The 12,562-nt window shown below is 43.8% G+C and overlaps 2 protein-coding genes across 2 annotated transcripts in view; both read left to right on the top strand.

The window, feature by feature from the left end:
- Window positions 1–228: 228 nt before the first annotated feature.
- LOC144638889 (fidgetin-like protein 1) overlaps window positions 229–12,562 on the top strand; it is a 31,349-nt gene continuing 19,015 nt past the window's right edge. Inside the window, exons 1-4 of the mRNA XM_078498184.1 lie at window positions 229–478; window positions 7,829–7,920; window positions 11,662–11,715; window positions 12,175–12,257. Coding sequence (XP_078354310.1) covers window positions 336–478; window positions 7,829–7,920; window positions 11,662–11,715; window positions 12,175–12,257 — 372 coding nt within the window. The 5' untranslated portion in view covers window positions 229–335. The remainder of the gene's footprint in view (window positions 479–7,828; window positions 7,921–11,661; window positions 11,716–12,174; window positions 12,258–12,562) is intronic.
- On the top strand, window positions 1,375–6,454 carry LOC144638046 (uncharacterized). The gene has a single exon (XM_078497152.1). It carries the CDS (start codon window positions 1,514–1,516, stop codon window positions 6,452–6,454), a length of 4,941 nt encoding a protein of 1,646 aa, XP_078353278.1. The 5' UTR covers window positions 1,375–1,513.

The following is a 12,562-nucleotide window of genomic DNA, read 5'->3' as shown; positions in this document are numbered from 1 at the left end:
TATCACTAGGATCATTTTATTTTACATGAAAGGAGGATGATCCTAGTACTAGGATCATCCTTTTTCCATGTAAAAGGCCCCTTACCACAAAAAACTGGAATTAAAACCAAACCAACAATGCAGTACATTTCCACTGTTTTTCAAAAAGCTTTCAATATTATGTCATTGCGGACTCATTGCGGACCTACATATTTTCGCGCCCTTTCCCGCTTCCATCAATGACTTCAGTCCCAGTCTTCTTCCTTTCATGAGAATTTCTCAGTAAAAATACAACATTTCTTGATATTCTTTCCCGTTGTGTGGTCCCTTTTGTGAGGCCAGTTCGTTTTTACAGAATGAATTATTCTCACGATGATGGTCATGCCATGAACATGTGGCAGAGACTGTATTTTAGCACCGAATCTGCGGGTGCACGACCTGCCGGCAGAGCGGACGCCTGGCGAAGATTGCTAGCTCAACTTCGACTCTTGAAGAGAAGGTTTGTTTCCTTGCTTTAGAAATATGTTAGCTTAATAGTTAAGCCTAATTTATCATTATTTAACTTACTGTATTAACCTTCGATTCTTTCCTGGGTTAATTATTGTAAGGGGTCGTTAACAAGCTTTCTGACTTCCGAATTTACCAGAAAAATCTTCATCTGCCTGTGAACAAGCATGCACAGTGCTAAAAAAACTTGAATTTCAGCTTGCCCATTCTTGTATGAAATGAGCAGTGCTGTTGCAACACTGCAGAAAGAGCTGTGATTAATGGCTTGCCATATCAGTCACATCTTTTGGCTTTTCAGCCACAAGAAGCTCTTTGACCGTGATAAACAGCGGTTTGGCAGTGGGACAGTTATAAAATTTAACAAAAATCACGATCAGTGCTGCAGGATCATGGGTAGTCTCATTCGCAGCTGCTTTTTGGGACGTCACGCAAGGCTCCCCCCCAAAAAGCGGCTGCGAAGGAGACTAGATCATGTGGGGATCATGGCTGCACTTGGGCTTCAAACACTCAAAAAGTGTTTATTTATAGAATATTGATTTATGGCTATCGGCAGCATTGTACAGTGAAACAACAAAATGAACTGGATACCTGCCAACTTTTTCTGGGTCAAAGGCATGAGATTTTTATCCTGAGAGTGCCAGGATTTTTCTGAAGACGATACCACAATGACAAAAATTCACGAAGTCGTCCGAAGTATTCTGCGCCAGCAGGCAGTGCCTGCGGCATTAGTATTGTAGTATGCGCGCGCATGTTTTCGCGCCACATGTTCTTTATGTGCAATATGTCAGCCATCTTGGTTGCATTAAAAACTGCTGTTGAAGTTCTTTCGTTGTGACATGCGTTCTTGTCTCTTAAACATTGGCGTGGTGGCAGCGACAATTAATCCACGTCCTCAAGAGCCTGAGTGTCGTCTCGCTGGTCCAAGCAACAACGAGTCTACCTATCCTATGGTCGAGTGAACTCTGAACAGCCGTCTCATCGTAAGGAAAGTATAACTTCACTGTTCCTTACTGTTACTGTGTTAAACATGCATTCAAATAGAGCCCCGAAACAGTGGTCCCTAACAAAGAATGAAAGTATCACATCATTTGAAGCCTGGCGCCAGAATCTTCAGTATTCCCTGTCTTTAGACGCTAATTTCGCCCCGTTTTTAGCAGACAATTTTACATGGCAGAAAAAGTCGTCCACTGCCCCCAATAGAGGGCTCACTACCGATGGGGAAGACGTCCCATCAACTCGCCGACGTACCGCCGCACAGAAGAACGTACACCTTGAACTCATGTTAGGTCAGATAGCAAATTTTTGCCCCGTTATTTCACGCAATACCATTGTGAAGAATACCACTTCAGTCAAGTCCATTTGGCAAGCAATAAGGTCCCACTTTGGCTTTCAGTCCACGGGTGCTCATTTTCTAGATTTCTCTAACATTAAACTCGAAGTTGATGAACGCCCTGAAGACTTGTTTCAACGGTTAATGTCCTTCACTGAAGATAATTTGCTTGTTGCAAATGGCAACATAACCCACCATGGGGAAGTCATTACTGTTGATGAGGAACTGTCACCCACACTTGAGAATTTCGTGGTTTTAACCTGGCTAAGACTCATTCATAACGATCTACCTGCCCTTGTCAAGCAGCGCTACGGAACTGAGTTAAGATCAAGAACACTTGCTTCCTTAAAACCTGAAATCTCGCAGGCGCTAGACTCTCTTCTCGATGAGATTCGCTCCAACGCCGACACCAAAGTTCTCCGAACCACTGCTTCACGGTTCAGGCAGCCACCTCCTCGCCCCTCCGTTAAGTCTTCTGCACAACCATGGCCTCCGAGGCGACTGAGGTCCTGTCCTTTATGTAAACAAGCTGGTCGCAACGACCAGCACTTCTTAAGTGCATGCTCATATTTACCTCCGGAGGACCGTACTTACCTTTCTCGTTCTCGCCTTACCTCTACCCTTGACGACGAGGAACCTGACTACTCAGACTATGTGCCCTCAGCCTTCCCCGACGAGGACGACCCCCCTCCACACACTACAGCTCGTACAGTTTCACGCCGTGTCAGCACTAAACAGTCACCCCACTTTAAGGCTTTTTACAAACAGCATCCACTCCGACTGACCCTAGACACAGGTGCAGAGACTAGTATGATCAAGTCATCCGTGGCCCGTTCAATTGGTGCAACCATTGTTAAGTCTTCCCAGCAAGCTTTACAAGCCGACGGCATGACTCCCTTAGCTGTAGCCGGGGAAACTCACCTCATCTTATCCCGAGCAGACAAACAACTCGGTCTTGACGCCCTCGTTGTTGACAACTTAGACGTAGACGTCCTGGCTGGCACACCCTTCCTTATTGCTAACGACATCACCGTCCGTCCCGCTTTGTGCCAAGTACGTATTCAGGACTCTGAGGTCATACATTATGACCCCGATAGTGATTCAACTGGCTCTCATGCTGTGCGACGTGCACAAAGTTACGTCCTACGCGCTTCCTCCTCCGCAACCGTTGTTTGGCCTGGTGAATACTTGGAACTGGACGTCCCTTCAGACCTAGGTGACGATTGCGTACTAGCACTTCAACCGCGCACAGACACCCCAATATCGAAACACACCAAACCCACCTGCATTTGGCCTGAACCTCAAGTTGTAGAAGCTGTCGGATCCAAAATCCGCTTAACCAACACTTCCAACGAGCCGAAAGCCATAGGTCGCCACGAGCACCTCAGCGAGATTCTACCCACAGCAGAAACACCGTCACCGACCCCCAACCCAGCATCCACCACTAAGTCAATTCCAGTGAAGCCACACAGTCTACCTCCCTTCTCGTCTTCCGTGTCCTTAGACCCCGACAAATTGCTGCCAGATGAAACCCGTCTCAAGTTTCAACAGCTACTGCAGTCATACGACAGAGTCTTCAACCCCGACATAGCCGGTTACAATGGTGCTGCTGGTCCCATCCAAGCAACTGTGAATATAGGCCCCGTACAGCCTCCACAACGGAAAGGCCGCGTACCTCAGTACTCTCGCAACCAACTGGTAGAACTCCAAGCTAAGTTTGACGAGCTGGAACAGGCCCAGGTCTTCCGTCGCCCCGAGGATCTGGGCATAACCGTTGAGTATCTTAATCCTTCATTTCTTGTAAAAAAGCCTTCAGGTGGTCACCGACTCGTGACCGCATTTGCCGACGTAGCACGCTACAGTAAACCGCAGCCATCTCTAATGCCAGACGTCGACACAACCCTGCGCACTATCACACCATGGCGCTACATGATCCAAACTGATCTCACCCGAGCATTCTACCAAATACCTCTCTCCCAGTCTTCTCTAAAGTACTGTGGTGTAGCCACCCCCTTCCGTGGAATCCGTGTATACACAAGATCAGCAATGGGGATGCCTGGCTCCGAGACCGCACTCGAGGAAATGATGTGTCGTGTTCTGGGTGACTTAATTCAAGAAGGCTGCGTGGCTAAACTCGCAGACGACCTGTACTGTGGCGGCGATACACCCGAAACCCTCTTGACCAACTGGAGACGGGTACTGGAGGCGCTTGATCGTTGTAACCTCCGTTTGTCCCCTACCAAGACTGTCATCTGTCCAAAGTCTACCACCATCCTTGGCTGGATCTGGTCTCAAGGCCGTCTATCAGCCAGCCCTCATCGTATTGCCGTCTTGCAATCATGCCCTCCTCCCCAAAGTGTGAAAGGCCTACATTCCTTCATTGGAGCCTATAAAGTCCTCAGTCGCGTACTCCCAAACTGCTCGGACATAGTGGACCCCCTCGAGAGCACCCTCACGGGCCTCCAGTCTAACGACAAGCTGCTTTGGGATGAGAACCTCACCTTCAGGTTCAAGCGTGCCCAGGAGTATCTGTCCAAACACAAATCCATAGTCCTACCACGTCCTTCTGACACTCTTTGGATAGTCACCGATGGCTCAGTCACCAAGAGAGGCCTTGGTGCTACATTGTATGTTACCCGTGAAAGTCATCTTTCCCTTGCTGGCTTCTACAGCGCCAAGTTGCGGAAACACCAAGTCACCTGGCTCCCCTGCGAGGTCGAAGCATTATCTATTGCTGCTGCTGTCAAACACTTCGCTCCATTCATCATTCAGTCGCAACAGCCTACGACTGTATTAACTGACAGCAAACCGTGCGTTCAAGCAATTGAAAAGTTATGTCGCGGTGAATTCTCGGCCAGCCCCCGAGTAACTTCCTTCCTCACGACTGTAAGCCGTTACCAAGTCAGTCTTCAACATTTGGCTGGCAAGGCCAACCTTCCGTCTGACTTCACCAGTCGCAATGCCCCCGACTGCAGTGAGCCTAAATGCCAAATTTGCACCTTCGTCCACGAAATGGAAGACTCAGTCGTGCGTAGCGCTTCGATTCAGGACATTCTCGACAAGAAGTCCAACCTCCCGTTCACCACAAGGTCAGCATGGCTACAGATCCAGAACGACTGCCCCGACCTCCGAAGGGTGCATGCCCACCTCAAACAAGGCACTCGCCCGTCAAAGAAGATCACCAATATTCGCGACGTTAAGCGGTATCTCAGCTGCACCTCCATTGCTCGTGACGGAGTCCTCGTAGTCAAACACTCCAAGCCATTCGTTCCTGTTTCCGAAGCAATTGTTGTGCCCCGTTCTGTACTGGATGGTCTTCTAACTGCCCTCCACATCAAACTAAACCATCCTTCCCGCCATCAGCTCCAAATGGTGTTCCAACGACAGTTCTTCGCCCTCGACATGAGCGACGCCATTTCCTGCGTTACATCTGCCTGCCACACGTGTGCTTCACTCCAGTCGTTTCCGAGCACCTTGGTATCCCAATCCTCTGATGACCCTCCCGAAGTGATAGGAATCTCCTTTGCCGCTGACGTAATCAAGCGCCACCCTCAGTTCATCCTTGTTCTTAGAGAATGCTCCACGTCACTTACTGCATCTTGCTTGATACCGGACGAAAAGCATGACACTCTACGCGATGCCCTCACAAAACTAATCGTCGGTTTACACCCTCTTGATGGTCCTAGAGCTGTTATACGTGTTGATCCTGCTCCTGGTTTTTCATCCCTGAGCAACAACGACTCGCTCGAACATTTAAACGTCTCAATCGATGTCGGCCGTATTAAGAATAAGAACCACAACCCTGTCGCCGAGAAGGCAGTCCGCGAACTTGAAGAAGAGCTCCTCCGACAAGAACCAGGTGGAGGACCAGTAGGCGAAGTTGGCCTCGCTCTGGCTACCGCACGTCTTAACTCCCGCCTTCGTTTCTCGGGTCTTTCTTCTCTCGAGTTGTGGACCCAACGCAACCAATTCACCCATGAGCAGTTGCCGTTGTCTGATTACCAACTCATACTCGATAGGCACAAACATCGCTCTACTAACCACGCCTATAGCGAGAAGTCCAAGAACCCCCGCGGTCTTGTCGCAAACACGCCACCTCTACAAGTTGGAGATATTGTCTACCTCTTCTCTGATAAGGACAAGTCACGCGCTCGTGATCGCTATGTCGTTGTCTCCATCGACACCCCTTGGTGTTTTGTAAAGAAGTTTCGTGGCTCACAACTCAGAGCCACTTCTTACAAAGTCAAGCTGTCCGAGTGCTATTCCGTTCCCTCTTCCATCATTGTCCCCAGCCTCCCAGGTCCTTCAGCCCCTCCAGACACGGACGTCGAGCCTCCAGTAACTCCTGCGGTGTCCCCAGCCCCGGTACATCCTGTGTTACCTCCCCCTGCACCTCCAGAACTCATCACCATTCCGTCTGACGAGGAACAAGTCCCGTCCTTCACCAGTGATGACACACCACTTGATACCATCAGTCGCTCACCTTCCCCAGTCGCTGTACAAGACGAGTCAAGCACAAGTGTTGCAGTCACAGATCAACCATTGTTGTCTCCTCCCAACTTTCCTGATCACCCAGCTTCAAGACCTCAAAGGCAGCGCAGACCTCCTTCACACTTGCGGGACTATGTTAGATTTTAACCTGCGTGTGGTACCTTTAGATCCACAGTTTAGTTTTAGGTTTACACTTTCACATGGTACTACTAGAGACTGAGACATTTAGTTAGTCTGTCTTCATTGACATGCAGTTTTCTTCGTTTAAGTTCATATTTTTATTGCCCATGTATTTCAAGCCTGTGTACAACTACAGTTTGTCAGTTCGCTACCATTTAAAGGTGAGAAGAGGTTGCGCCAGCAGGCAGTGCCTGCGGCATTAGTATTGTAGTATGCGCGCGCATGTTTTCGCGCCACATGTTCTTTATGTGCAATATGTCAGCCATCTTGGTTGCATTAAAAACTGCTGTTGAAGTTCTTTCGTTGTGACGTGCGTTCTTGTCTCTTAAACATTGGCGCTGAAGACGTTCCAAACATATCCCTATCCCAGTGCGTGGACGTATTTTGCTTAACACGACCTCGTTCCCAGTGCTTTTCTTATCAAAACTCTGCGATTTTAGGGAAAGTATCTACATTTACTCATTTTAAATACACAACAACTCTCTTTGGGGTTCTGTGGGTCTTTATTGCCCAGACCACCGCTCGCGATTACACCCAGGGAAGGGTGGGTAGGGAAAGAAAAATTTTGTACAATTGTAACACACGAGCTAGCTCGCTAGAGTATGCAATGATGAGGTTACACGTGGCCTGCAGCTTATATACATGGGCTTGGCTCGGCATTTCCGTAATATATATTTAATCTTGATAAACAGGTTTATCACTCACAACATGGAGTTTTCATTTCTCACATTGGTTTGAGTTAACATATTTTTGGAAAGTGTTTCAGTTATGGTTGTAATAACTCACATTTTTCAACTGTGAGAAATTGGTTTATAAGTGTGAGTTGGTTTGAGATCGAAGTTTTCAACTCTGCGGTGTGAGACTCACGCCTAAGGCGTGAAAGTTGTTTGGTTTACAAGCAGAATTTCACAGAAACCATTTAACTAAACACCGAAGAAGACAAGAAATGTGAATTGAATCCAAATTTTTCAGTACAATTCTGTTATTTGTATATGAGCAACATTCAGCAAATGTTATTCAATATATTATTCAGAATTCATTATTCTGTTTTACTGTATATACGCATGGTTAGCATGCTTTTTCTCAGTTTGTGGTGATTACAAAAGTGATAGAATTGCTGTGATCACAAACCTCTTATTCTGGCTGCTTTCCGACTCATTTGTGTTAAGTCATCCAGCCACAACATATAGGCGATGTATTAGCAGCACACTGGTTACAGCTGGAAGCAGCTACTTTACAGCCGCCATTTGATGGTCTGCCAGACAACTGCAAAAGGCTGCCAACCAACATGTCATCTAGGTACTTAGTGCAATTAATGATACCTTTTTGTTTCATTTTTAGTGACAAAATATCAGAGCAGCTTTACACAAGGCTTGTACAACAATTTGCTGGTCACTACTGCCAAGTTATTGATAATCAAGAACCTGAAAAAGGTACAACAAAAAGTGGTATACATGTAGTTACAGTGTATACTATACTACATGAATATTTTTATACCGGTATGTAGTCGTTAGGTGAAATTATTCACTCAGGTTTTCAGTGTGGTTTTAAAGAAACTAGACTATTGTCGGTAATAAATTAGGAGGCTGTGTGTGATAAAAATGGAGGACTTTAACAAGGCTTAGAGATAAATGCACACTGAAGCAGTACATCAAGTTAGACAGGAAAAGCCGGCTGTTGTTGTCCACAGGTATTCTTGCACAGGGCTTTCAGGTTGGTCTTCTACTGTATCAAGGAGATTTGTGGTGGTGACATAAATATTTCCATCATGAATTAAGAGGTAATATGGATGATAGGGAAGGTTCTAAGTACAAATGCCTGTCAACTACACATCTTAAATTCTTTGACCTGACTGGCCCACATGTACATCGTTGCCAACTAGTATGTCAAGAGAAATCCAAGAGAAGGGCTTTGAAAGTACATTCCTGTCATGGTAATACCTTTGCTATTGCTAAATCATGTTATACTTGGGAGTGATATTTAGAGTGCTTGGCTGCAGGAGAGAGATGTACTGAGGCAGCAGACTAGTGAGTTTATCCACCAATTGAACAATAACTGCACTACTAGTGACACTTCAAGCCCTTTTGTTGGCGTGTTGTGTGCTGCTAACAAGGCAAGTTGTCTTTGACATTTTTATGAAGGTCTTGCGTGCTCCTGCACCAGCCTTAACTCATCCATTGGATTAAGAGCAATGAGATGAACTTGTCACCTGCTGAAACTCTCAGTTGTTAAATACAGGACAGGCAAACTGAGGGCCATTATCTGGTGCATGAGTCTCAGGATCACTGTGACATACAGCTTAAATGGCTTTTAGGTATTCTGGAAAGACAAACACTGTCCTTCTGTTGCATCTGTAATATGGATTTGTTATGCACCATTATATGGCTGCCCTTCACTAAGTGAGTTAGCAATGTGCATTTCAGTACCAACCTCACCCACAGGACACAGTCATGCAGATTTTAATCTCAAAAGCATGTCCTGAAGAAGCTTTGGTGCCGCAAGCAGTGGCTTAGAGAAAATAGTTACCAGTTTATTAATGTGTAAACGTCTCAGCAGTGAAAACAATCTCTTAAAGTTTCTTTTCTAATTGGGTGTAGTTATGTGGAGAAGCATGGCACCCAAGCTAGGGGTTGTCCTAAAACCAGAATGCCGGAATGCCGGAAATCCGGATAAGAAAGCCCGGAATCCTAAAACCCAGAATGACCTTTTTTGTGTACACCGTTCGATACAAAGTTCCCAACTTCGGCCCGACTGAACTTCGCAATTTAGCTAGTTGAGGAGAAACAAAACATGTTGTTTCAAAGTCATGGCGATATCTGAACTCAATGATTTTAAAGGGAACAAGTTACGGCGGGAATATTCCAGCGATTATTGCGGCCAAGTTGCACAATATTTGTTTGACGAACAAGCAGGACGGCAATAACAACCTTCTGATCAATGTTCTGCCTGATAGTGAGTAGAAGCATTACATTCATATACCGTCATGAACATGTCCTTTCGAAAATGGGTATCAATCAAACGCTGTCGATATATATTCGTTGCTTGATGATGGAAGCGATAATTCAGTTGAAGTGTCAGACAACGTTTCGCACCAGCGATCACGCAAGTAATTTGACGATAAATGAATTTTATGCAGGCAGAAATTTGGTCAAATTTTCCTTTTTGTAAAAAAAATATATTTTTTACGCTTTGTGCGAGGTATAATCTTTATTTTCAAGTCTTTTGCGTTTGTAAGCCGGATGAAACTGGATACATGGTTTACCCATCAGGATCTTTACATTAAGTTGATTTTGATCGAAGCCGAAGCGAGGCGACAGGGAAGCATATTTGTCACGCCAACATGTTTATGGCTCGCTGAACATTAATTTAAAGTTTGTGAGCCTTTATATTTTTTATGGCTTTTTCCCAACGATTAAGCGTAGCAAAGCCCTTGTTGATAACATAACTACAGAAGGTTTTAATCTGCACAAGTTAACACAATGTAAGGTTTTTATTGACGTCGACTATTTGGCCAAACAAATGTTTTGCAACTTGAGCCGCAAGAATCGCTGGAATATTCCCGCCGTAACTTGTTTCCTTTAAAATCATTGAGTTCAGATATCGCCATGACTTTGAAACAACATGTTTTGTTTCTCCTCAACTAGCTAAATTGCGAAGTTTAGTCGGGCCGAAGTTGGGAACTTTGTATTGAAATTGACAATTTGATTCGCTAACTCGCAACGTAATTGGAAACTCGTAACAAACTTCCAAATCCCCCCCCCCAAAAAAAAAAAATAAAAATAATAATAAAAAAGATATTTCCACGTATTTTATTGAAAAAGGTGTACACAAAAAAGGTCATTCCTGGTTTTAGGATTCCGGGCTTTCTTATCCGGATTTCCGGCATTCCGGGTTCCCAGCATTCCTGGTTTTAGGACAACCCCCCAAGCTAGTGGCAGATGCATAACACTGAATAGTACAGTATTTTCTCAATTAAACGCCCCTGGCATTTATTTCAAACTTGGCTCCTTGGATCCGGCGTTTATTTGAATGGTGCAGTTTATTTGAAAAATTTTAAAAAGCATTTTTAATTATTATTTGTGACATGAATGTATCTCGCCATCATACCTAAAGCATATACACCTCAAATAAATGCCTAAAAGGCTTACTTATTTCTCTACCTTGGAGACCCGGCATTCATTCGGGGCCCGGCATTTAATCGAGAAAATACGGTAACTGGGATGTTAATAACATGCTCTCTTAACATGGTGGGGAGGATTGCAAGTGTTGATGACCTGGTTCTTAGCCATGTAGCACAATGCACAATGAAAGGTCAATTGATAGAAGCCAGACTAAGTTTGACTCCTGGTCCTCCAGGTTGGGGTGGAGCTATGGGCTTATATATAGGTAGATTGTTATGGGTTGTTCTTTTAAAAAAAAAAAAAAAAAAAAAAAAAAAAAAAAAAAAAAACCAAAAAAAAAAAAAAAAAAAAAAAAAAAAAAAAAAAAAAAAAAATTTAATTACCTTTTCCTCTCTCGAGTGTGTGCCTATCGCTTGAAGCGAGCAAGATTATTTTCCTTTCTAAAGATCTTGTTAGCGCTCGTTCACTAAACATCGACAGTCCGCTGCCGGTTCGCTAGCACCGTTCTTCTCAGTTAGACCAACAATTCAAAAGCCTGGTCAATTTTCTTTCGACAGATCACCTAAGTAGAAGTCCAATCGTGAATTCCGAAAACAAATGCGTACTTGATTCAAACAAAACACGATGAAATTCGCTTTCATTCATGGAGACCAAACTTACACATCTTTTAGCCCACGCGTGTGCGTGGCGTGATCTGACGTCACTTTCTTGGTCTATACTCTCATCCACCATAACTTTTGACCAATCAGCGCGCGAGAATTCTCTTGGTTATGGTATAATAACTTATGTACACTGGGGGAAATTAAATTAGTTTTTTATGTGTTTTTATTTGCTCAATTACAAGTTTGTAAAAGCAATCATCTGTCACATATACATGTATTGAACCTGTATTAAATACAGGTTAAATTGTAATAATTTTGTTGTAATAAGTTACCAGTAATTTGTAGTTGTTTTTGAATTATGTTATGTTATGAAGATATTACTTCACCTTTTATAGTTGGCTTAATTAATGGGTGCCATGATGTAGAGTTTCAGTACACATTTTTCTTATAGGCTTAAACAACTTTGCTGAAACAGTCTTAACTCTTGTTTCTGGCCATCGGAATGGTGAGTTAATAAAGAATTTAGTAGTCCAGATCTTACTTGAAGATAATAGCATGCTTTATAAGCTGACCATGTCAAAGTAAGTTGAAACCTTTGTATAATGTTTGTCCCTGCAAGTTAAGCTTGGCAGGGCAAAACATTCCACTCATCCACTCTTCAGAGAAAAGTAATTCTTAATTATCAGTAAGTTTAGAACTCCCAAAGACATGGCCTGTAGACTGGTGAGGTACATTTACTGTATAACAATGAAATGGGATTTTCATTGAGCGTTGTGAGGAATCTATGATCCACAAGAATTTGACTCATAGTGCATGTGACTCTTAAACAGGACTAACTAACTTAAACTTACATGTAAACAAACAAACTATCTAACTAACTAACTATAACTAACTAACTGACTGACTAGTTAATTAATTAATTAATTTCTAAATATACTCTACTGGTTGTCATCAATTTTTATAGAGAGTCAGGATTGGACGTCAAGTTTGTCCTTGCACAGTCTGCAGAAACTGCCTATTTACAATTCCCTCATGGGAAGAGCACTGGTAAGCTATTACTTATTCTGTGCTGTTATTTACATAATTCCACAAACAACAACAACAACAAAGAAACCAAATAAAAAGTGGAGACAGTGAACTGTATATTGCTTATTCAGCATGGAAGGAAGCTGAAGACAGGATTCCAAATAAGAACAAATAGCGAGATTCATCTTTAGCATAACAATGCTCTCCGTAATTCTGCAGAAAGTGAGAGAAGTGTACATATTGATCTGTTTAGTCCTGTGAAATGTAACAAATTGTATATTATATGGAACCATGAGCTTTCTACCATTTGCTGCTAAATCAGTCTG

Source organism: Oculina patagonica, chromosome 2, assembly GCF_052425735.1.
Source record: "Oculina patagonica isolate OP01 chromosome 2, crgOcupat, whole genome shotgun sequence".
NCBI classification, from domain to species: Eukaryota; Metazoa; Cnidaria; class Anthozoa; order Scleractinia; family Oculinidae; genus Oculina; species Oculina patagonica.
This window is presented reverse-complemented; position numbering and strand designations above follow the sequence as displayed.